The 26,696-nt window shown below is 32.8% G+C and overlaps 3 protein-coding genes and 1 pseudogene across 3 annotated transcripts; 2 read left to right on the top strand and 2 right to left on the bottom strand.

The window, feature by feature from the left end:
- Window positions 1–6,484: 6,484 nt before the first annotated feature.
- On the top strand, window positions 6,485–7,438 carry LOC107425904 (ethylene-responsive transcription factor 4). Its single transcript, XM_016035958.4, has one exon. The coding sequence runs from the start codon at window positions 6,615–6,617 to the stop codon at window positions 7,191–7,193; it is 579 nt and encodes a 192-aa protein (XP_015891444.3). The 5' UTR covers window positions 6,485–6,614; the 3' UTR covers window positions 7,194–7,438.
- Window positions 7,439–11,453: 4,015 nt separating this feature from the next.
- LOC107425944 (probable WRKY transcription factor 21) lies at window positions 11,454–14,489 on the bottom strand. The gene is made up of 4 exons (XM_016036017.4): window positions 14,221–14,489; window positions 12,979–13,842; window positions 12,712–12,837; window positions 11,454–11,972 (listed from the first exon to the last, which is right to left on the bottom strand). Exons 2-4 carry the CDS (start codon window positions 13,788–13,790, stop codon window positions 11,828–11,830), a joined length of 1,083 nt encoding a protein of 360 aa, XP_015891503.3. The 5' UTR covers window positions 13,791–13,842; window positions 14,221–14,489; the 3' UTR covers window positions 11,454–11,827.
- Window positions 14,490–20,981: 6,492 nt separating this feature from the next.
- On the bottom strand, window positions 20,982–23,805 carry LOC107425892 (signal recognition particle 9 kDa protein). The gene is made up of 4 exons (XM_016035943.4): window positions 23,579–23,805; window positions 23,168–23,236; window positions 21,864–21,957; window positions 20,982–21,196 (listed from the first exon to the last, which is right to left on the bottom strand). The coding sequence occupies exons 1-4, from the start codon at window positions 23,648–23,650 to the stop codon at window positions 21,120–21,122; spliced, it is 312 nt and encodes a 103-aa protein (XP_015891429.1). The 5' UTR covers window positions 23,651–23,805; the 3' UTR covers window positions 20,982–21,119.
- Window positions 23,806–24,340: 535 nt separating this feature from the next.
- Window positions 24,341–26,585, top strand: LOC107425846 (D-3-phosphoglycerate dehydrogenase 1, chloroplastic-like; annotated as a pseudogene).
- Window positions 26,586–26,696: the final 111 nt, after the last annotated feature.

The following is a 26,696-nucleotide window of genomic DNA, read 5'->3' as shown; positions in this document are numbered from 1 at the left end:
TTGTCAAATTATTGATTTGAGCAACTTTTCGAAACACCAACTTAAAGAACAGAGGCTCTGTTTCTTCAAATTTTGAACTCATGCTCTCGACCTGGAGCTCTGATACCACTTGTTGTGGTTCTCTGACCACTTTAAAGAAGAAATATGAGAAGAAAAATAAAAAGAATTTTATTACTCTTTTAGAAATAGAATACAAAAATAAAAACTTCTCTCGTGGAGGATTCTCACGTGAAACCTCTCTCTACACTGTCAAATTCTCTCTGGAATTGCTCACTCTTCTCTCAAGCTCTCTCTGGAACTTAAACACTACTCTGAACACTCCTCACTTGGGTGATATTGAGGTTGCACCGCTTGGCTTGGCTTGCATGCAACGGGATGGAGCCTATTTATAGGCTCACAAATTTGGTGCATGTCCTCCATTTTCAACCTCTTCTGATGTTCAGCACCGGCCTTCTGACATTGCCCACAATTGTTGAGCAAGTTGGAGTTCAGTGTTAAATGTAGCAATGACCATTGTCAAAAATGGTGAACTACCGGTTTCATACTGTCAATGCAGTGTGGTGCGGCTGGACTTCACAAGTTCATATATGTTGTAACAAATCTAATGAATAAATTAACATTCCAAATAATTTTACATACGTATTTTATGTTATGTTTATACAATGTACTATATATATTTTTTTTCAATATATGAATAATTATTATTACGTGGAGGCAAAGTTCTTTAAAACGGGATTTTAAAAATTTATAATTTATTATTATATGGAGTTTATTCTTATTTATAACAAGGTCAAAGTAGGAACATAATTTTTTATAACTAGATAAAGATTATTCTATTATATGGTATTATTGTGAAAAGGTTATGCTATATAAGAATTAAGTGCAACCTAAAAAATTAAAAAAGGTAAAAAAAATACAAACTCTAATGGATCACAGTCAATTTTTCACTTAATTTTATATAGAAAAACAAAATATACCATTGTAAACCCTCATTTCTAGCGTGGTATAAGAAGAACCTTTTAGGCTTCTTTGAAATGTGAGATTGATTTGGATTGGTCTAACCATTTAAAAATTGATCCAATTGAATTGGGCTACTCCTATCAAATTTAAAATAGTAAAACCTAATATAATCCAATTTCCATTGGACCTTTAGAATTTATTTAGGAGGTTAGATTTTTTCCTTTTTAATTAATAAATTAAAGGTTCTAATTACACTACTAGATAAAATCTTACATAGTTATATCAAAAATTTATATTTTTATCCTTATTAAAATTATTATTAAGGATGTTTACCAATTAAACATATTTATGTTCAGAAGCATAAAATTGAATATTTCAAATATATTTAGAAATATATGATTGAACATCTTAAATATATTTAGAAATATACAATCAAACATTTTTAGATATGAACATTTCATATGTGTTTAGAAGTATACGACTAAACATCTCAAATACATTCAAAAGCATACGATTGAACATCTTTAGAAATGAATATCTCAAATATGTTCAAAAATATATGATTGAACTATCAAATGTGTTCAAAAGTATATGACCAAACATATTTAGAGATATTTATAATTTTAAAACCGAACACTCTAACGAATAAATTTTTCCATCACTCAAAAATATTCTAATTGGAAAGAAAATTTTGTAAAATTTCCATGACTATATAGTTTCATTCAAAAACGTTATGAAGAGTTTTTTTTTAATAATGATGTTTGATTTGTAAACGATTTATAGGGGAACAAAAGTATTTTTTTTTTTGCTACATAAGACTTTATAAATTATGGATATTTTAGATATTAAAAAATTTTATATAAATTTTTTTATATTTTTTATATATTTAAATGGTAGTATGTAATGAACGATATTGTATAAAGTTCTTTTAAAATTGTTAAAAAAAAAAAAAAGTATAAGAGGAAGATTTTAGCACAGATACGAATTGCCTAGAAATAACTAATATTAAACTTGACCACTAAAACTTTTATTGGATTAAACTTAAAAATAATACCTAACATCCCAAACAGCCAAGGTGGATGTGGTGTTTCATTTTTTACGATGTAGCAACAATATATATATATATATATATTTTTTTTTTAAATGCTGATGTAGCAACAGTTGCATCTTCCTTATTAGTTTGATTTCAGGTTGCAAGAGCTTATAATAACCACTGCTTGTATGTCTATGCCGCTTATCTGAATTTTGTAGACTTTTTTTTTTTTTTTTTAAATTACGAATTTGTAGACTTAAAGGATGTGTAATGCCCCCGGCGTATTATCATTGCTTAATGTTGTTGTGTACTGGTCTTGAGCCTTCATGTCTATAATTTGTACCCAAAATGAAAATTCTATAATATTTTTTAGGAAGTTTTGATGGATATATGATTGGTAAATCCTTTACGTTTTGGTTTTGCAAAAATGACAAAGCCAACTATTTCTATATATAAATTTAAGTAAATAAATAAATATATATAAAAATTCAAACACAATTTTTTTCACGCCTTTGGTTAGTAAAACATACATATTGATCTTAAAAACGAGTTGACATTCATAGTTTTAAGCAAAATAAAGAAAATTGGCATTTGTAGTAGCTTTTCGTTCTTGTTTTGCAACGAAGAAAAAAGAAAACCCAAGAAAGATGTGGAAATAAGCTCCAGCTGTCTTGTAATTTATAAGTAATTTTAAAAGGCTCGCTAAAGCAAAAGAATCTGCGAAAACAAAAAGGTTATTTGCTATGTTACTCCCTAAATTATATCTATATTTGAATTTAGGCACCTAATTTTATTTTATTTTTGATATTTTGTTTTTAGAATTTCAGTTTTTATATACTTTGATTCATAAATTATTTTTATCTATTTTTTAACAGTTTTATAACACTCAATATATGTGATGTAACTTTTTATCTATTTTTTAACAATTTTAAAATATACAAATATATTTTATGCAAATAAAAAGTTCGTGTAGGCTTGTCTAATTTTGTATACATGAATTGTTAAAAATAAACTAAACAAATACTTGTATCAAAAAATGAAATTTAAGAATTAAAGTATCAACAAAATTCTAAAAACTAGTTCAGTTATGAACATAATTTAAGGACTAATAAAGGCAATTACTCAAAACTATATATATGTATGTATGTATAAATATATAAATTTGATAAGAAAATTGAAATAGACCATATAAAGGTTGAAGAAAAGTTGTACATACAAAGTGTTCGTAGTTTTTTTTTTTTTTAACATATTTTTAATTAAATGGAAAAGATAAGAAACTAAAAAGATATATTCGATTCTTCTAGGAAATCAAAAGCTCCAATAACAACTCAAAAAGTTTCAATTAATTTCCATCTACTAAACATATCAATACTAAGCCTATATATAGGCTATAAAGTACATGTTACTTTACCTACACTAAAGGAATCCTAACTAAACTCCAATACTTCCATAGTTTAAAGGATTACAAGACTAATGCAAAAAACAAAACAATTAAAATAAATAATTAAATAACCTAACATTCCCTCCCCTTAAATTTAACCTTTGTCCCAAAAGATAATTTTATTCAATCATTTATCCCTTGCACGTGGAATTTGAATAATGGTGACCTCTTTGGCCGTCTCGTTTCCCTTTACTAATCTGTTATTCCTCTATTATCCAATCTCCATCAATTTTATGCAGACAAGGCTCAATCAAAAATAATTTTTTGCAATGATGATCCGGTTTGAACTTTTCCTCTCAATTGTAGCAATGCCCTTTATTCTTCATTCTTGCATTTTTTTTAGGTGACAATTTCCTTACAATGGTCGCTGAGTTGTTATACTTTGGATCCACATTTTTTTGTTGTGATAGATTTCTAGCCTCGTATAATCGAGTCAGCCCAATTGCTTGAGATAGAGCAATAGGTCTCCTTGCTTGTATATTTACCCTTATAGAATCTTGCTATCCACTCACAAACAACTAAATTGTCGAGCTTGTGGAAGATGACCAACTTTTGCTAGTATTTTCTCAAAGTGAGTTTGATATTCCTGTAGACTCCCCTTTTGTTGCAATTTAATGAGTTCTGTAATGAAACCACAACATTGATGAGGACCAACACGAGAAAAAATAGCATTTTTTTCCTCCTCCACTTTTGCCATAAGTTCTTGATGATTGATGGAAAGGGACACTATTGCTTGTTCGAGTATCTCAGCTCTCTGCCTCATGCCCAAGCTCCAATACAACTTTGATATATGCAAAATGTTTATAGTTTGTTTTTCTTTATCTATTTTGAATTAAATGGAACTGATAACAAATTAAAATATATATTTGATTTTTGGAAAAAATCAAAACTTCTAATAATTATTAAAAGTGTTTAAATGAATTTCGACTGATTGAACATATAGAAATTATAAATTACACGTTATTTTATTTAAATTAATTTTTTTAACTAAACTCTAATACTTCTATAATTTAAGGGATTATATTGACATTATCCAAAACTAATTCAATAAAAAACATTAAAACAAAAATTTAAACAATTGAATAACCGTAACAAAAAGCAAAGATTATTATAATTAAAATTGATTTTTGTTATTTGGTGTTTATAAAAAGAAAAGAAATGAAAAAAGGGGGGTGGAAATCTATGTTTTTTTATGTTGAATCATCCAGATCAACAGGAAAATATTACACGTATTGCCTCCCATCCAAACGAAGATGACGTGGAACCTCTACGTTATCCAAAATCCAAATACCTTCCCAAAGTACACAAGTTAGGAAAATAATTCGAAGTGAAGGGGTGGAATTACATGCGGGTGTAGAGTATTCAAGTCTACGGACGGTGGTCTAGTGTTTAAATACCTAGGCCGAAAGCTTTTCTAAAGCTTATATAATCATAGTGTCGTCAGTCGTCCTCAGATAGCCCACTCCAAACTCTTGCTGGGCCCCAACAAAACCACCCCAATCGAACGTCTCAGATTTCTTTTCTTTTCTTTTCTTTTTTCTTTTTTTTTTTAAACTTAACCGCCGGCACTCACTTCCCACGTGCTCCTAACACTTTTCTCTGATATTGCTGACTTTTGTTCAACCCTATCCCCCCCGCTCCTCTTGACCTCTTTTTTTTATTTTTTATTTTTTCATTTTTTAACTCAAAAAAAATATATATATATATGTCCTCTGTGCCAGACACTTTTAATTCCCACTCTCTCTGCGCCGTTTCATTTATTTTCTTCACCGAGTATACCGTGTCTCTCACCACGTGTAAGGCGCTTGACTTCACGTTGACCCCGCATGTGGGATCGTTTTCCACTTTTCTTTATTATTTTTATTATTAATTTTTTTCTTTTCAACAGTTCAAAATATTATATACTAAAATAAATTTCTCTGAGGGCTTCAATATTTCATGATTTTTTGTCAGCTCAAGAAATTAAAAAATGGTTTTTATCACAAGCGGTCCTAAGGGGCTATCTTGTGGTTTAAAAGAGAAGTGTACACCAACTAGTCTTTGAACAATATACATATATATTGGAAAAAAAAAATAGTCTTTGAATACACTGACATCGTATATAGCTTAGCTTTAATGTACTTTTTTTTTCCCAATAAAAAAATTCGATTTGTTTTTGGTTATAAATTATTGAGACGCTAAGTTCAGATAAGGTCGACATCACCTATTCAATATTTGAAGGGAAAAACTGTAAATACATTTACCATATTATAGAACCTATTTATTATGAAATTGAAAGTATTTTAGCAATTTAAGAAATTGTTTTGGTGGGTAGCTAAGAAGAAACAAAAACACAGACTTACCATATTTAATTACAGAAGGATGATATTGAAGGAGACAAAAATTCTGGTGATAGACCGACTTTTTTCCAAGATACCATGTTTATTAGACAATGGGCTCTTTACTTTTAAATTTTATTTTATTTTTTCAAAAAAAAAAAAGCACTCTGCTACGTGTACATGTGTTTATGGTTTAAATTCAGGACCACTTCTTCTTTTGATGACCCATTATGAGCATGTCAAGCAATGATTTGCCAATTTGTTTTTCTTTTTTTTTTTAAACAGAGTGCATAAATATACACTATACCTTTTTTTGTGGGGGGGGGGCCCAAAAAAACAAAAAACGCTGTACCAAAACTGAAAAAAAAAATAAAATTGGGGAATAAGATTAAGATTGCAAATTAAATTTATTTATCAAATTTTAAGATGTTAAATTTAAAAAAGAAAAATGAAAGTTTTTTTAAGGTAATAAAATAATGATAAGAAAACAAAATAAAATAAAGATTTGGGTCACGGAAATAAGAAGGAAAAGGTGACAGTTAAGGTCCACTGCGTAAAATGTCCGTATTCACAGAGCATCATTATAGCCCATCTTCCCAATCCCATTCTTACACGCATGCTTTTAATGCGGTAAATAAATTTCCATAATTAAAGAAAAAATGCAAGTTTTATTATTTATTTATTTTTCCATACAAAAAATTATAAAAAAATATTTTAAACAAAGAAATCCAAAACCCCCCAAAGCTGTCGGCATTAACTCAGACTGTCTCCTCCCCTATATACACACACGCACGCACGCACACACACAAACCCCCCATCGTCACAAACCCTAACTCACTCTCTCTCTAGCCTGGAACCTCCAATGGCAGTGGACACACTCCAACTGCGCAAGGCCTCGCTCGTCGTTGCCGGACCTCCGATGGAGCCGCCTCATCCGCCGCCTTCGCTGGCTTCCTCCAAGGACGCGCCGCTGTTCAGAGGTACGACCAAGGAAACGCATTTTAGAGGTGTTCGCAAGCGTCCGTGGGGCCGATTCGCCGCCGAGATTCGCGATCCGTGGAAGAAGACGCGCAAGTGGCTCGGCACCTTCGATACGGCCGAAGAGGCGGCGCGTGCCTACGATGACGCCGCCCGGAGCCTCCGCGGTCCCAAAGCCAAAACCAACTTCGGCCACGGCGGACTCGCCGGAACCACTCGGGCACCGCCGCCTCCGTCTCTCGGGATCGTCGGTGGTGGAGAAATTTTCGGCGACGCAATGCAGTTGTGGAGGCAGCCAATGTACTTTCCCGGCTCGGTGACCGGAGGTGCTCCGGTGAGGTCGGAGTACAAAGGTTACAAGCTTGAGAATGTGGATGTGGTGGTGAACGAGCAGGAGAAGAAAATGAGGAAGGAGAAGAAGCCATTTTTGTTCGATCTAAATCTACCGGCACCGCTGTTCTGAGCCTCCGAACGTTGGCTTCCGGTGAGAGGGCTATCGAGCTACTATCGTTTCTGCATTTTTTTTTTCTCTTTCCTTCTGTGAAGCTTCATTCCATTTTTGCCCCTGCTGGTCAGTTATATTTCCACTTATGTACAGCTTTTTTTTTCTTTTCTTCTTTCTTTATTCACCAAATATGCAGCTAAGAACGGGCTTAAAAGCTTAATGACATGTTTATGTTAATCTTCGGTTGCTTTGGAGTTTGGATATTATGCTGAGTTTGAGACTTGACTCGGTCTCCTACTGATCGTTTCGTTTGGACACTTCCATTTGATTGAAATGTTAAATAGAACCGATTAGATTAAATGTTGTAGGGATAAAATTGAAGTTACGAAAGACGCAAATAAAGGAGATTCCAATGTGGTATACTAAATCTGATTGGTAAATTAATAAAAATTTTAATGTTGAAGTTGCTTTTAAGTTTCGATTGTTTTAAAAGTAAAATTTGATATGGCGGCTTATAAAAGCACACAGAAGTTACAAAAGATAACCATTTACCCAAAGAAAAAGTTACAAAAGATAACCTGTTTCTTCAATGAAGTCTCACTGATTGTTTATCCAAAAAATAAAGAAATAAAAATTTACAGAATGTAACTATTATGGCAGATTGAATATGATTTGTGAACTGTAATGTCTTGTAATTTGGGTTATTTGAGTTTCTATGGTGTAATATTTACATAATAGAAGGGTAAACGGTTTGCTGGTGAATATTTGCTGCATGAGATTACTTGTACATGGTAGGGAAAAATAATAAATAAATAAACAGTTGACTAGTAATATATTATTAAATAATAGACTCGAATTAAATTTTAATTTTGAATAAAATGATCATAAATGAAGGCATATAACCACTTTTTCAAGGGAAATTGTGAATACTTCCTTTCACAATATTTCACATTTTTTATTCGACAATAAAAATTGAATTTTCTCTATGAAAGATGTTTTTTTTTTTTTTTCCAACAGGGTTTTAGTTGTTGACGATGGTCTAATGGTAATTGTCACTATGTTTGTATGGGGATCTACATCAAGCTTCAATGGTATATAAAAGAAATAAAAAAAAAATCTACGGTTAGAAACTTTATGGTTAACAATATTAGAGAGCTAAGATAGATTTACATTCCTTTATATATGGGATATAGATTTACATTCCTAACGTAGATTTACATTCCTTTATGTATGGGACAACTGTTATTCTATTCATTTGACTCTAATTTGCTTGACAAGTAATATAATATAGTAGAATGTAAAGAATGTAAGTAATATATATATATATATGGAAATTTTAAAATACGGACCGGTCCGTATGTAAATCATTTCTAAGCTGAAACTTTTTGAAAAAAAATATTGATTTTTGCTGTATATGTGTACACAGTATACACAGTTAAGTTGATATTTTTTTCTAAAATATTTTTTTCTACAGTTGACATTTAACTGTAGTCCGCATATAGACCTGTACCGTAAAATTATTATATATATATATATATATATATGTAGGACTATTATATATATGTGTGTGTGTGTGTGTGTGTGTGTGTGTGTGTGTGTGATGGTGAACCAATATATATATATGTGTGTGTGTGTGTGTGTGTGTGTGTGTGATGGTGAACCAAGATGAAAGCTGAGCCTGGTGGTTTATGGCCATATCCCATGTGTTGGGAATTGAAGAGCTTCCGACTCGATGTAAGTTGGACTCATAAAAACACCACAGTTATTACAACTACTAGTACCATTACCAGAAGCACCGCTAGCTCATTATTGTAACATATTTACTGCTTCCGCTTCCTCATGGCAAATGGGAATTATGGTATCATGTATAGTTGCTCTATTTTATTAATTATTGTTCTGCGAACAAAAATTTTGTTTTTGTTTCTTTTTTTTTTTTTTTTAATTATTTTACCTTGCTAGTGTGGCTGGGCCCCCAGGCTCCCCTTCCCCCTTAAGACTCGATCCCGAGCACACACAGGCTGCTTTAATCCTCAAATTGGCTCTGCCCCAACTCAACTCTCTGCTCCAGTGGATACCAAAGTTGTCGAAGATGTAATGGGCTCAGTCAGCTTAGATTGCGAGTCTATCTTCCTCTTTTCCAACTTGGTCTTTGATGATGGCCCAATTTTGGGTTTGGGTTTGGGCTTGGGTTTGTTAGGAAGGGAAATTGGGTTTCCAATTTTTTAGTTTTTTATTTTTTTATTTTATTATTATTTTTATTTTTATTTTTTTTGGGGCTATCTCCTATGTCCCACCCAGTGACTCGAACGCTCCACGCCATCCTTGATAAATTTTAAGTATTAAATTGTTATATATGGTTCTTGCAATTCGCCAATTCCAAATGAAATGAAATCAACATTTTCCATTTATTTTTATTTATTATTTTTATTATTTTTTTTTAATGGATTTGAGGTGTGAGTGAGTTTAGTCAAAATGGAAATGTAAGGAACTGTTTTTGGAGGTAGTAGTAGTAGGGTAGAAGATGTCAAATCATTTTGTACGGATCACGGATGATATTTCATGGAAACCCTCCTAAGTGCTGGGCCCCATTTTCACAGCTTCAAGTGTCGTTCCACGCCTGCTCTCCATTTTTGTCATCATTTCCATCATGTTCTACACTTGCTTCGCTCCCCTGAAATTTCTATTCAACGCACCCAAAATATATAATTAAATTAGATAATTAATTAGTACCTCCCCATTATGCTCTTTTCTTTTTTCTTTTCTTTTTTTTTTTTTTAACATTTACAAATTTATTCAAACAATAAAAAATCTTAATTTTTCAAGAACGGCACGAATTGAACGAGAATCTAATGTTAACATTCAAAAAAAAAAAAAAATTTATATTAAAAGTAAGTTGGTCAAAAGAAGAGGAAAATCCATGATGAAAGGTGATATTTGGATTTGGAATTTATATATTTGTGGTCCAGCAAAGATTGAGAAAGCTCACTTGTTGGAAATCTTTTAAAAAAATAAAATTATGGAGTATTCTTTTTGAGTCATGATGCAAATGTCTTGATGCGTTACTTTGATTGGACATTCCAAATCCACAAACGATGAAAAATTAGGCCATCTCATCAGCTGCCAGATTATGTTTTGTTTTAAAAAAACAAACACAAAAATGTTTTAGAAAATGCTGCAACAACCATGATTGGTGTTTTGAAACATGAGTCCAACCTCATTCAAACCTTTAGCTCGCTGTTTTCACTCCCATTTCACGCAATTGACCGACTTCAAACTAATTTCCTTTCTGTTTACTTATTTTTTATGCCCAAAAACCAAATTTTATTTTTTTTCCTGGTAGTTCTCTATCCCACCGCACCAGAAAGCTACACTATCATATATCTATGATTTCCATTCACTTCCAGAATGTTTAGTCTACTAAAAAAAAAAAAAAAAAAAAAAGAAAAAGCATTTTTCCCCGTACACTTGAAAAACCTCCCCAACAACCCAAAGATTGAAAATATACTGCCAATGAGTGACCTCAGAAGTGAAAAAGGCAGAAAGGATCATTGTGAATGACTGGACTAAAAATTTTCCACCAATACATCATTGTAAGGCCAAGAAGAGAACTTAGTTTATTAACCACAAAAAACAAAAAAAAAAAAAAAAACGATTGGAATTTTGGACCCCTTTGGGAGAATAATAATGGGATTTCGATGGAAGAATAATATCATATCAAAAAGACTCAGAATGATTGCTTATGTTGGTCCCGTTCTTCACTAATTTGTCTTCTTGGTCACTCTTTGTATCCTGACTGACGACTTCGATGTTTCCTTCTCATGCATTTCTAACTTCTAAGAAACAACAAGCTTGGCGACAAAACGGCTTTACTCCACCGCATGTACTTGGCTCGACCTCCATTGCGCTGGTAAATTGTAATCAAATTCAAGACCGACAATAATTTGAGTATGACAACGAATGTTCAGAATTCATTTTATATTCAAATCGTTGTATTATTTTCCCTCGTGTCTGAGATGTGAAATGCATGTCCGTTGTAATAGAAACTTGAGCATGATCATTTGCTTCTTTATTTTTTAGTATACTATTAATTTTCTTCGTAATTTTTAAACAGACAAGAAGAGCTAAAAGTCTTTCAAAATTCGTTTTCTTGTTTTTTCTTCATTGATAACTACTGTACATGAGAAAATTTGCTTCCTGAAAATTACAAGCAATTCATACAAGTCAAAAGAGTGCTGAGTAGCAATTGAAACCATTTTAAGAACTTTTAACCCCAAAAAATAAAAATAAAAATAATATATATATATATATATATAATTTAAGAACCCAGTGAAAGGCATTTCATTAAATTAAAAGAGCCTAAATTGTTGAAAAAGCCTTGATTGCTTAGAAAGTTGGAAGAGTTCTTACAATTTGACACCCCCAATTCTACAGAATTCTTCAGTTTACCACTTTGCTTCATGCTATTCTTGCCCAATGGCTAAAATCCTAAAAGGCTTGGAGACCCAAATCCCCAAAGCCGAAAAAAGTAAATGCTCCGATTATGTTTCTTGCTTGAACCAGGCAAAATATTTACAGGAGCATCTTGAGCCAATCACTGATAAGATTTTCATAAGTTGCTTTTGGCCTCGTTCACCGTGAAGTTCTCCATAACTTTATGTGTTTGCAGATTGAGATGTCATCCTAGGGTGGTTATGTTCTCCTTCATAGGTAACAATAAGCATGGAAGGTTCCTCCAAACACCTTTCGACATGCTTCCTCGCTGGACAACCTCGCATGCTGCTACATTTATAGTATCCCCTGCACAAGTTTGTAAAGGAATTCTCAGTTAACTAAGCTCCACAAAGTAATTGAAACAAGTGCATCCAAAAGCATAAAATGGGTTCATAAAAATAAACAGAGATAATATCATAGCGATTCTACCTTGACCATATGTTCAATAGAAGAACAAGACAACAACAGAAATAGAATTTTATAACGATATGTGGAAAGTGTCCCATATTCCAACTTTCAAAGATGGAAAATTTGTAGTTTGTTCTCCACCATCTTATCATTAAGAAATAACCATGAATGAAAATTCCATCACTTGAGACTAGAATGTTATTTTCAACAATGAGGACCTGTACTTGATGCTATTTAATGAAGATTAGATCACATTACGTAAGAAGAAATAAATATTGTAATGGCATTAACTTGGACGTCGACAACAAAAGATTAACTGCTTGACAAGATCACCATGTGAGAGATCAATCACCAAAGAAAAGAAGTGCATGGCCTAAGTTTTATGAGAGCTGAAAATTTTTGAATGTACAATCAACAACATAAGGACAAGTACCATAAACCAATCTTCAAGCACATTAATTAAAACTGCAGATTTCCATATTACGATATCCTAATTGGACATCAAACTCCAGAATTGCTGAGGGTATTAAATGCAAAGCCCAACAGCTATAGCTTATGTCAAAATATGGGGGAAAAAAAAAATCTTAAGGCTTCATGGAAAACTAATTCACATTTTAAAATGCAGAACTAATTATACCTAGGATGAGGAGAACCCTTGATTGGCTTCTGGCCGTACTTCCTCCACGAATAATCATCAGGAGGGATATCCGCAAGCTTGTTACTGATAGCAGGCACCTTGATTGATCTTTTCACCCTATGCTTCCTACCAACAGAGCATAACTAATGAAGCAAAAAGAGCAAAGAAAACCCAAATTCTCCTCCATATAAGGAAAGAGAAACATTTATAAATTATGAATGACAGATCACAAACAAACCAAGTAGAATATAAGGAAACAAGTCCAACCTTTTCTTCGAGCAGTGACATCTACCACTGCTACCGCATTTCACGCTACCGTCATCTCCCCTTCCAGAACATTTCCTCTTATGCTGCGAATTCTGATCCGACGAGCGAGGGGCGCCGATCAAATGGAAGGAATTCCCATCCAAATTAGCTACACTTCCATCTATACTCAAGGAAGAAATGAAGGACCTAGTTGATGACATTGTGGGTGTGCAACTAGAGCTATCGAAATTCAGGTTTATGCCACTATTGCTCTTCCGGAACAGCATCTCAGCTTGATGCTTCATCTGCTGCTGCTGATGCTGTTGCAATAACCTTTGTTGTTGTTGTTGCAGTTGCGGCTGCTGCTGCTGCTGCTGCTGTTGTTGTTGAAGGAAGTGATAGTGTGCTTGGGTTGCTTGAGCCAGTTGGAGAGGGCTTTTCCCATTAGAGCTTAATTCCAAAGATGGATTTCCCAAGCATAAAGAACTTTTAACATTCGAACGCAATTCTTGAATTGGGTGTTCAGGAAAGCTAGAATGGAGAAAGTGAGGAGGTTTGGACAGATTGTCCGTTCTACAATTAGGGTTGTCTAAGAGGATACTTTGAGGTAAAGGATGGGGCAAAGGGGATGCAAGGTTTTTGAGCTTCCTGACCCTAGCATGACCCAAGCCAGTATTCAGAAGAGAAACAACTCTCTTAAACCTGAATACAGCCTCCCCTGTTTCCATAGCTAAATTCCTATACTGAACTTGATCTTGGGGCTGAGACAAGAGGCTCAGAACTCTATGGCAGCTTTCTACTGCTGCTCTGTTAGCTTCTTCAACTTCCTCCATTTTAGCCCAAACCCGAAAAAGAAAAACCCTAATTCCTCCAACCTCCAAAAACCTAACCAAAGAGCACCATAACACGAGAAAATCTCAAATACCCACTTGAATCATAGGAAGTTCAGCAATCGAAGAAATCAGACAAAACAGACCCAGATATCCAAAATCCCATTTTTGTATTTTTCCCACCAAAGATAGCGCCCCCCCAAAAAAGGAATTTTTACTCAGCTTTCAGGAACTTCAGCTAATCAAAATTACAACCTTTGTAAAACTAACAAGACCCAGGAGATCATAATCAGCTGGTTACGAGAGAGGGGGGGAAAAAAAAAAAATGCTTTGTACAAAAGGAAAAGATCCCCCAAAAAAAAAAAAAAAAACCGTAATAGAGAAATCAATCAAATTTCGAGTGATAGAGCAAGAAAAGCACCAAAGGACAGACCTTGTTGGACTTGGTGCCTGTCAAACCCTAGATTCTTCTTCCATGCTTTTGAGAAGGAAGGTGTGAAAGAGAAGACTTTGTTTCGCTTGAGAATTCATTCACACAGCCATAAGAATACAAAGCCACCATCTTTTTTTTCTTTTCTTTAATAAATAATTTTCACTTGGAGAGAGAAAGAGGAAAGAGAAATTATAAATAAATAAATAAATAAATAAAACCAAGAGAGTGAGAGTGTAAGAAAGAAAGAGAGAAAGAAAGATAAAGCAACAAAAATTTTTTCTTTTAAGAGAGAGAAGAGAGAGGAATTTAAATAAGCATTGCACCAGAGGAAGCTCAGAAATGAAATGAAACTGCCGTCTATGTCACAGATTTGAAGGCGGGTCCCACCAAAGACCTTTGTTATTCTTTTTTTTTTTTTTCAACTCGGTTTTATTAAAAAAATAAATAAATTTAATTTATACCAATCCTTACTCAGATGATAAAACTAGTTAAATTATTCAACTTGCTTTTTACTAATTCCCAGATGTATTATATACACAGAGATACATATACTGTGTGCTTGTTTACTTGTCAAGCTGTGATTAGGTTTGTTGAGACTCTTTTCAGTTTTTGTTTGTAGGTGGACAAAGGACATGCTTTGCATTTCTTCTAATTTTGTTATTTGCCAAAATAATATATATTGACTTTGCTTGTTTGCATATCAAATTAAATGTGCCCACACTTTCACATTTTATATACAGCCTCCATTGAAACTTCTTCGTGGCGATTAATAATGACCTCCTAATCTTACCAACTTCTTCATATTAACTAGCTTTTTTTTTTTTTTTCAAAAATATTGCAATAAATGTGTAACAAACAAAAATTAGGTTGTGTTGGGCCTTTTTTTTTTTTTTTTTTTTTTTTGGTTCCTGATATATTCTTGCATAAAATATTTTTTGGGTAAATATTCATTGCATAAATATGTGACAATAGTAAACTGCTCATAAAGAGCTCTATTAAGAAGTGTCTATTAAATGCTTCTTCTACATAAACTTGTAAAAAAAAATACTTCATTTTTAAATTGCCATGTTAGTGTATAAATCTACCAACATATAGATCATATATAATAATAAATAATATTTTTTAAATTTGTTTTTTCTCTAAATATGTGTATATAAGTTTCATATATAGATAATATTACATAACTCTGAGTATTTCTTCTTCTTTTTTTAAATCTGAGTAGGAAAATAATTAATATTTTTTTTTTCAAATTAAAACGCAATTACATGCTATTCTCCTCTGACATCAACCATGAAGGCTACTAAATCAGCTTAAGCCTCCCCAATTTGACAATACATTGCGACTCCCTAGCAAAAGAATAATTAAAAAATAAATAAATAAGCCTTGTGAGTTTTTAAACATTAACACATAATATAAAAATATATCTTCAATAAGGTTTCATGTGTTCTTGTTTTCTTTTTTATTTTTTTGTTCTTTTTTTTTTTTTTATCATGCTTTCTCATTTTCTTTGAAATCAAATATTTATCTCCTATAATAATGATAGTCACATATGACCTGTGTGGATTGTGTTCAAAATTGTATAACGGACAAATTTTAAAATATTAATTTGATAAAGAGCTCACAATCAAACTATGCCACCGTATTTGTATGGTATTATATAATATGTGAAAATAATATATTCCGGATCAATGTTACTTTCATATAATTAAGTTCATTAAAGATTGGTTATTGAAAAGCAACAATGCTCAGTTAACACATAAGAAACTTATATTATTCTCTTTCCATTTTTCTCCATTGCCGACATGAGTTTTGCTGTAATTTTCAAAAATACATTAATTTGATTACAGCCAACAAATTGTTTTAGAAAACAAAATTCACCAATTACAATATTTATTATATTTAAACCATGTTTGTCAAAATTAAAAAAAAAAAAGATTAACTAATATTATATTATTTCAAAAATTGTACAATCATAACGCATTAAGTCAAAGTAATTCATAGTTAAAGAATGGTGGGAACAGAAAGAAAAGACAAAAGCCTAAGTGTTTGGGGGAACCAGAAAAAAATTTAAAAAATAATAATAATAAGAAACAGAAAGTAAAGAATGTTATAATCATCATACTAAGTAACATTGACAGCCATTAAGATAATGAGTTAGGCGTTTTACAAAATAAATCATTTAAACATTGAGAGTTATGTGGACAAATATTTTATATATATAGAAATATATATATATTAAAACTGCCATGCGCCACGAAATTGTCATGTTTTTATATTTTAAATCTAAAGCAATAAATAAATATGGCATTTAATTTGACATATATGTATATATATATATATATATATGAAAATGAATGAAAATAACGTGGATTACTCTTATTTCTTATTTTATATATATATATTTTTTATTAACCTCAAATAAGTAATAAAAGAACCAGAAAACGCTAACCAATACTTGGATTTTACTTTGCTTTGAAGTATTTTCCCTCTCCGTCAGCGCAGTTTTATGAAAATGTCCGCCAAAAGTGGGGCCCATACTTAGACCAGTACTCGAGAGCATCCTAAATAGCCGTTGTAAAAGGCCACCAATTGCTTCACGCCACGTATAAATTATTCCAAAAGTGTGACACGTACCCCAATGCGTTGTTTGACTGCCAAACCCGGCCAACTGCTATATTGCGCCGATGGGAACACTGTTAGTTCGGTGACTGACCTATGAGGGCCCACGTGGGTCCCTGCACCGTTGACTTCTGGTTTTCTTATCTCTTTATTTAGACTGTTTCTCCCTCTATCTCTTTTTGCTTAACAGATTGTTTCTCTCTCTTAATCAGGTACTTAAATACCAAATAATGTTTTGGTACACCAAGGAATTAAATCATTAATAATATAGACTCCAGAAGGAATAAAGAAGATAAAATTAGGCAAGCAATAATCATCCTACCGTGTTCGATTTTACTAAAATACCCTTATGGATATGCTCTAGCTAACAAAGTTAAAGGGTTGGTTTTTTTGGGAATTCCCCCCGTTGGGATTGAAGGATATATATATATATATTTTTCTTTTGGCTGAATGCGATAGAAGGATTATGTAATTATGAACCATGTATATTAATTGGCATGATATACACAATCAATTAACTGGCGTGTTTTCTCTCTCTCTTTTTTTTTTTATATTTTTTTTGAAGAATAAAAACCGTATTAATTGGCATGATATACACAACTCATGCATATAAAACAACAAAATAAAGAGAGTCCAAAATATGACCAAAATTTTACACGTAATACACAATTTACGACTTTGTTTCATACACTTTATTTCTTTCAAGTTTTTATTATTGGGTTTGCTTATGAGAGGCAAATAATTCTCCTTTTGGCCGTTTCCAAACTAAATCTAAAATCGAATCTATGGTCCTATTTGATATGATTTATAAAAAAAACTGCTGCTTTGCTAAACATTTAAAGGCTATTTAAAAAAAAAAAAATTATTTGAACAATTTTTAGAAGTATTGCAAACCTTCTACAAATATTCTTACCCATAAAAAATAATTGTTAATTTAAAAAAAATTAAAAGCAAAAACTAAAATAAAATTTTTATATCTTAAAAAAAAAAAAAAAAACATAAACGTTTTAGTACAATTTGATCTTGAAGTTTGTTTATGAACATTATTTGATTGTCGGTTAAAGCATTGTTTTAAGAGTTTACAAGTAAACTATTAAATTGAGCTCTGGGATTCTCTTATTAGAAAAATAAATAAATAAGTTTTGAACTTTGTGAAAGAAATGTCAAATAAAATAAGTAGAAAATACTTGTAGATGAAATTCTTTTGTAAGAATTCATGTAAACATAACCATTACATATGTTATGTCTACGGTATCTCATTCCCACAGGACCCACTAAAAAGTTTGAGTGAATATGTTCATGTATTCTGTATGTTAGAGGGTTCCTCATCCTCCATGTGTATAATAAGTTTGCTATTGATAAGTAAGAAAAGAAGGAGAAACATTTTTTTTTTTTTTAATAGGAGTTGAGATATTTGAATTCAAATACATTATTTTAAAAAAATAATAATAATTTGGCTCTTAGTTGTTTCCACAGAAATATAAATAAGAGGGGGAAAAAAAAAAAACATAATTGTCTTTTATTATTTCAGTTGATTTTCCTTTAGACACAATAATTTATTACCAAACAAAATAAGAAGAAAAAAGAAAAAAACAGCGATTGGCAGCATAAATTTCTTCCATACGTGGAAGTGAAGTTAAAAGAAAGTCAGCATGTCCCATTACAAGGTTGTCAAGCCGGTAAATATATTCCAGCGTGGCTCGTCAGGACAATATAACTTTTTTTTTCCTTTTTTTTGGGTGAATAGACAATATAACTATCAATTACTATACACTTTATTCGTAGCAATTGATTATTTTTGTTTTTTAATAGCCAAAAAAGTTAATTTTGCTATTTTTGTAATTTAGGATATTGTCTACCGGTCTCTTCGGTCAATTGCAATGTGAACGTAATCTGTTGTAGGCTTTCCATGTAATTTGCATGGTTTAAAAAATTTATATCATGTCTAATTCGGTAGAAACAATTTTTTTTTTTTTTTGTATACTTATTTATGAATATTTTGAATTATTTACAAGGCTATAAGTTTAAAATATTTTAGGATCATATATTAGTTTATTTGATCCAAATCAATCATGTATGTGTTTAAAAAATTAAGGACGAAAGGATTACAAATCACTTGAAAATTCTCTCAAATAATCACACATTATTAGAGGAGAAAGACAAAATTAGTAAAAATCCTTCAATACTCATGCATGTTTTACATTATTCGGTGGCATAAGGCATTGGTTCTTACATGCAAAAAAGAAGCATAAGAAAAAAGGAAGAGGAATCAAAACACAATTATGATTAATAAAAGCAGAAAAGGAAAAAAGAAGGGAAAAAAAAAGGAAAAAGAAAAAAAGAGAGCATAAAAGCATGATTTTCCATTTAGGATGTCATTACTTTACAACGATTAACTTGGGAACAATTCGGTTTTATGAAAGAAAAAAGGGTTAAACTTTATACTCAAAATGCAAATAGCCATGAAAGCAGGAACTCTTTTGTCCGTGTTAAATCTCTTTACTCCATCTCTTCTCCCAAAAAGAACCATGCAACATGTCCTTTTCTTTCAATCACAGAGCACTAACACATATTTATAGAATTTCTTAAGCTTTTCCCGTATCACTAAACAAAAATTTGGAAGAAAGAAAAATATAAGATAAAAAATGATATCAGAACGTACATCTCTATGAATTTTACGATTTCATTGATAAGTTTTTTATTATTAACATTTTGTGTTTATATTTTCCTTTTGAACTCCAATTAAAACATGAGGTTATAAAAACCCATAAAAAAAACCATCCTTCACAAACTCTTCTTTCATTCTTGTTGCAAGAGAATCAAAGCCCATACAAGTACTATAGTCTTTGTAATCTAAACCCACTTTCAAGTATTTACCCCAAAAAAAAAAAAAAAAAAATCCTCTTTAAAGAGAGAAAATAGGTGCTTTTGTTTTTTTTATTTATTTTTTGGGTGAATAGAAAATGGGTGCTTGATACCGAGGTGGAGATTAGAGAGCTCCATACTAGACCCACAACCTCCTTGGAACCAAACCCTATAAATTTCACAAAGAAAACAATTGCACATCGTCAATTGTCAAGGCTCAATGCCCACCAAAAAACATTCTGTCCCAGTGTCCATATGTCTTTTTCTGATTGAAATAATATTTTTTCCTATTTGCGTTTGTTTGCTTACTATATTTCTTAAGAGGGGAAAAAAAAAAAATAAAAAAAAAGAAGAACAAGATATTACTTCACAAGCTTTTATGGCACATGGATTTAATACTTTCACCCTTTTAATGCTCCCTAATAAAAAAGTAGAGTGGAGAAAGCAAAGAGGTGCTTCGGGATCTGGCGAGACAGTACAGGCATGATTAGAAACCACAAATATCATCTTTATCTTTGGGGGGTGGTATTCCTAAAATTCATTGAGCTCGTGGAATATGGACTTGTCCTGAAATCTTGGTACCAAAAAGTTGCGCTTTGGAGCCCCCCCACTAAAATTAAAGTGTCTCTTAACTTGTTACACTCTAAAAAAGGCTTTTGAAGGATCATAAGGAGGTCCTAGTTTTTACATCGTTGTTAGATTCCTTTTGCTTCGTCCAAATCCAGAAAGACTCTGTTCATGCTCTGCTTTACATGGAGTATTTTGATAGAATATCTGTAATTCTTATTCTCGAACCATTATTTACTGAACAATTTTGTTCAATAATGGATCGGACAAGCCTCATGTCATGCGCAGAAAAAATTCTTTATATGCCTTTTTCTTTGATAAGGATATTTTTTTCCTGCTCACGAAATTGAAACATACTCAACTGTATGAGCTTCATTTTTCAGAATTTCAAATTCTCTAACGAATCCAACATTTTAATTTTCCCTTGGTAAGGTTTGAAGGGTCACAAATAAGTACCATATAATTAACAGGAGATTTATGCTTTGGACAGTTCTACTCTTCAGAGGTGCTGAAGGCAAATCTTTAGGCCAATGATACTGTTATATGGATATGTCCGAACTTTTAAGCTTTTCAACAACTAAACAAATATTTTTACAGCTTTTTAAGGCATGTTATTTTCTCCTAATATCGGTTTCTTTTGAGGTCACCTCTCATACAAACAACAGTTTTATAAAAACTTCTACTCCTCAAAAATTATTGACACCCCATCATAAAAGAGAAGAACAAATTATCGACATTCCTTTGAATAAGTGTAAAAATCATATAAAGGGCATTCTTCAAGTCAAACATTCTCTCTACATTCAAAACAAAACAAGGAAAATAAACCTAAATAGAACACCCAGACAAATTCATTGTTTCCTTCCTCTTCCTTTCTTGGTTGTCTGTGTTTCCATCTGTTCTTTCCCTGTAACTTCTGATGTATCCGCTGCACAATAAGAAAAGAGAAACAATGGATGATGAAGTTACAAGAGGCATATCAATATCACAACTGGGAATCAATAGTTTAGAACAAAAGATAAGTAGCTTCAACCACATTCCACTCTCAGAACGTCACTAAATTTTACATGTAGGTCCATAGACATCCCAAATAAAGAATATCTTCCTTGCATTTAAAATTTACTTTCTATTCGTTTTTTTGGGGCCACTTTTTGCAATTTCCTCTTGTTTCCCAGGTTGGAATTTTGAGAATGCCTGAAAAATCAAGAATTTTTGGGAAAGCACCCACCCTATAACCTTAAACATGCTGATTTCCATGCCAAACTAAAACATCTAACTTAGCATTTAATCTGATCTAGAATTTAAGCATAAAACATCTAACTTAGCATTTAATCTGATCTAGAATTTAAGCAAACTTTTATACTAGCTTATATCAGCCCTCTGGCTGCAGAACATGGTAAATTGAATGTAATACTGAAGAGTTCATCTTATTAATGTTACAAGACTTTATTCATGAAATTATACTGGTTATGTACTAGTAGGCTACTAATAATCATGATGACAAGGAGATGTGTGCTTTAACTCTGTAATATGAACATAATATGTCCAAATGCACCATAACAATGAAAATTTATAAGATCAGAAAAAGAAGATACCATCAGGACCACGAGCCATCAAAGTGAAGAATATGTTGTTGAGCTTTTCCATCTTCTTAGCATCTTGTGCTTGGTCTGTCTTAAACTTCAGACACTGCAAAAGCCAAAAGCATATGAATCCATCATATGAAAAGATCAAACACTAAACAAGAATGACAAACTAATGTCCTAATATCATAGCTATGTTATCAGTATCTAGTACAACATCAAAATGTTCCAATCGAGATTTTCTACATTTAAGAGCAATATATATGCAAAAGATATAGCTGAATTCCATAACCCCAAGGTGACTTTTTTAATTTCTAAAAAATGCATCAAACGCTAGTACAAATTATGTCCAGTTTTATATGTGCCTCAAGTCTCAGCTGACTTTTACTGCCACTTTGCAACATAATTTTCCTAGTCCTAAAAGAAAGTAAAGTAGTAGGTGGAAAAGAGAGAGAATTGTCAAATGTAGCACTTAACAGAGAAATGTAGCATGAACTACCACTAACTTCATAAACAGCATCGAGAATATTATATTATAACAACTTTTGTAACAGAAAATATGACAATTACTATTATTAGGTACAATGACTTACTGTGTTATTTCTTTATCAATGAAAAGTAGTACAAGAAGACAAGTAACATCTGAAATGGCTTTATTCTGAGGTTGACAAACTAAATTTGTCTAACTAATATCCAATTCACATAAAAAAATAATAAAAAAAAATTTGTCAGACATTTTTATAAGAGAGAAGTTTAGCATCTAAGTCGTGCCATGCATAAGGAGATCAGGGTAACTTTCTAAATAAAGTATAACCATTTGGGTCAATGTTACAAAACTATTGTCATAGAGGTGATCACCACTTTTACATATTATAGGTTATCCATTAGCATTAATAGATCAGTCTCATGACAGCAGAAGATGGATCTTATTCTGAGAAGCAAGATTATCAAGTGAGCAAAAACAACTATAAATTATGGACCATTTATATACAATATAATTTTAATTTATTTATCTATTTTTTCCCGCGATATGCAATAGCAGCCTAGTAATTTCATAACTCAAACACCCATGGATCAAAATTAGCAATTAGCAGATTAATTCTCTATCTCTATAATGAAGTATGCATCAACCCCAGACTTATATAATGATTTCAAAGTGAACCAGGCAGAGATCCATTAAAGTTCAACGCCATTAAAAATCTAAATTTTTGACAGGAAACTCAGGAATACAACTCAATAATTGAAAACATTAAATCAATAATCCCATTGATCCAAAATGAAACTAAATCATATAACAGAGAAAACTAATTAAGTACCTCTCGATTATCCGTGACCTTAAGCACCAATTTACCCTCCGAATGCCGATACTTCATGACATACCGTGTCTACATCCACAATTTGATCCAACAGAAGTTCCAAAAATAAAGCAAAATATATAATTCGAAAGGATCGTATGCTCGTTGAAAAATCAAACGAAATCAACAACAATATCGAGCCCTATACTATAAAACATGCATCCAACCCAAGAAACCAAAAAGCGGCGACTTCGCTATGCCTAACTCAACTCCTTTGAGCTACTTTTTCATCATAGCGAGAATGCAGCCAACGAAAAACAAAAGTTTAAAGCACGCACAGACATGTAACAAAGGAAACTATATTCTAAATAATTTTCAATCAAATTTTCTCGGAAACCAAACAATGGAAAATAATAGAGAAAGAGTACGCACAGATTCGGGATCGGCACGGAACAACTGTACGGATCTCTCGAGAAACTCGTCCCAAGAGGTTATATAAACCATTGCGTCTGAGAGACAGGGACTGAATGAGAGAGACGAAGAGGAATCGAGGAATTCAAGAATCTGCCGAGGCCGTAAATCACAGCTTTAACGGAGGAGGCAACCACTTCGCCTGCGAGAAAGATTTTGGATTTTAGGGGGTTTAGGGATCAGACGTTACGCGAACGGTATTTTATACAATGTATAGGTTTTGCCCCTAGGGTGTTGACCAATCAGATCTTGACGTTCAATGACAGACGTCCAATACGAGGTCCCACCTTCCTTGGGTCCCACGACCGGTTCCATCTCATGTTTCGCATTGTGCAGGATCTTTCCCTGCACGTGTTCCAACTTCAAAGGATAGTTTTTTTTTAACCCTAAAATTAAAATTGATCAAAATCTAGCCAATTCAGTTGTTGATAAAAGAGCAAATATATATATATATATATATAGAGAGAGAGAGAGAGAGATTTTATGGTTAAGATCGATTGGATGGAGTTTCATGTTCAGTAAAGCCGATGCAAAATTGGTATTTTTTAGAAAAATACTGACGTTTTTTTTGTGTAGCATCTGTTTTTTTCCTGGGAGAAAAGCCGATGTTTTTTTCTTGTGTAGTGTCTACTTTTCGCTGATCCGCATACAACTCCATCCGGACAGTCCTGATTGTAAAAAGACTATATATATCTATATATATGTATATTGAGGATGTCAAATATGAGAACCGTCCGTATGGCTCTTATGCGGTCCAAAAACGTGATCAAAATTGGAGCCCTTCGATTGTAACACCTGGCATCAACGGCCTAGCTTCAATTGCAACTCTCACGTGAGATCTTTGGCCAAATTTCCCTTTCCCCTTCGCAGCTTCCTCTTCTATTTGCCTCTGCATTTCCCTGTCGCAGCTTCCTCTTCACGCGAATGTTGATTGCTCGTATAATTTGAGCCCCGATAAGCTCTGCACCAAGATCTCGCTCTGCGATGCGCTTGTTGTTCGGAGCAGGAGGAAGGTGACCAAAGATCTGTTTGAGTTGTCTGGTCAGAGGTTGAAGGTGGTCGAGAGGGCCGGTGTGGGGATTGATAATGTAGATCTGGCTGCGGTGACCAAGCATGGATGCTTGGTGGTGAATACTCCGACTGCCAACACAGTTGCCGCCGTCAAGCACGAGATTGCTCTCTTGGCTGCCATGGCTAGGAACATTGCTCAAGCTGACGCGTCTGTGAAAGCTGGTAAGTGGGCTTTGTTTATTTGTTTATTTATTTCTTTATTGGGTTTCGATTTGTCTTGGGCATTTCGAAGATAGAAATTGATTTTCTGATTTGGCAATTATCTTATTTTTTGACAAATTTTTATTTTTTAGGGCTTTTGAGAAGCATCAAAAAATGCTTTGAAAAGTATAATTTTAACCATTTTTATTGTTTAAATAAAAAGAAAACAATAAAATTTGTCAGATCTATTCAATTCATTGGTCGTATTTGATAAAAAATTTGAGATTTGACACGAGATAGAATGGCAAAGCAATGGTGTAATACAACTCTCTCGAATAGAACACTTAGAATAGAAATACTGATTATTGAATATAGAATTCTAATTTTTTTTTTGGGTGCTTTTTCTCGTCCTGGTTTCACAAAATATGTCAAAATCTTACTTTTTTGTATTGTGGCAATCTGTATATGGTTTGCATGTTAGGAATTTTATATTTATCATGATTGTTCTGTGAGGACTTGGCGTTTTAGCACACCCAAGATTCCTTACTCGATATATTGTTTGGTTTAATCCAGGCAAGTGGCAGGGGAACAAATATGTTGGTGTATCCCTTGTTGGAAAAACATTGGTAATGATGGACTTTGGAAAAGTTGGATCCGAAGTTGCTCAACGAGCTAAGGGGCTAGGTATGCATGTCATAGCACATGATCCATATGCCCCAACTGATCGTGCCCGTACCATAGGTGTGGATCTTGTGAGCTTTGATGAAGCCATACTAAAGCTGATTTTATCTCTTTGCACATGCCTCTCACTCCTTCTACAAATAAGATTCTTAATGAGGAAACTTTTGCCAAGATGAAGAAAGGGGTCCAAATTGTGAATGTTGCACGTGGAGGAGTTATTGATGAAGATGCTCTTGTGAAGGCACTGGATTCTGGAATTGTTGCACAGGTATTTGCCTTTCGATACAAAAATAATTTGTTATAAGGGAAAGTGGGATAACACAATCTCTTTTTCATAGGCGGCCCTTGATGTTTTCACAGTCGAGCCATTAGCACAAGACAACAAATTGGTACAACATGAGAAAGTTACTACAACTCCTTATCTAGGTGCTAGCACCATGGAAACACAGGTGATTTATATGTTCCACTTTTATATTTAAATATCTTAAAACTTTATTTTGTTTCATTTTGTTTGCCTAATACTGCAGTCAATGCTCCTATGGTTCCTGCTGAGGTATTGCTAGAAATTTTTTCATTTCAGAGGTCTTTAATGAAGTTGGTGATAACGTTTGGCTTGTTTGTAAAATGGAGTCTCATCTGTTCCCTAACAGCATTTATCTTTTTATCTTCCCCATTGCAGGTTCTGACTGAACTGAAGCCATTTGTTGAACTTACTAAGAAACTTAGGAAGCTGAAGCCATTTGTTGAACTAAAGCCATTTTTCTTTTGGGAAGGTGGGTGGCTGCTTTTGCTTTGCTTTGTCCCTTAATTTTTCTTTTTCTTTTTTCGTTTTCTAGGTGGGTGTTATTCCTAAATCTTAATGCCCGATTTTGATGCACTTTTACTTTTGAATGTTCTTTTGGGTAGATTTAAGGTGGTGAGGGAAGAAAGAATAATAAATAATTAAGCTTTGCGATTAAGAGTCCATACCTTTTTGCTAACTTTATATATTTGCCAATTTAGTGTTTGCATATTATTTGTAGTATGTACTTGAATACAGGAATTGTCTATGGAATCTATATGGTGATTTGATTCATTCACAATTTGTTAACGCTGTCAAGTGGGACTCTTAGGGTGCAAAATAGTTCCCTTATCTACCATGACTCTGCAAGTTCTCTTAAGAAAAACAGTTCCCCATTTGAGAAAA

The sequence above is a fragment of the Ziziphus jujuba genome, chromosome 9, assembly GCF_031755915.1.
Source record: "Ziziphus jujuba cultivar Dongzao chromosome 9, ASM3175591v1".
Classification (NCBI taxonomy): Eukaryota; Viridiplantae; Streptophyta; class Magnoliopsida; order Rosales; family Rhamnaceae; genus Ziziphus; species Ziziphus jujuba.
Note: the sequence above shows the minus strand (reverse complement) of the source record. Positions and strands in the feature narration are given on the sequence as shown.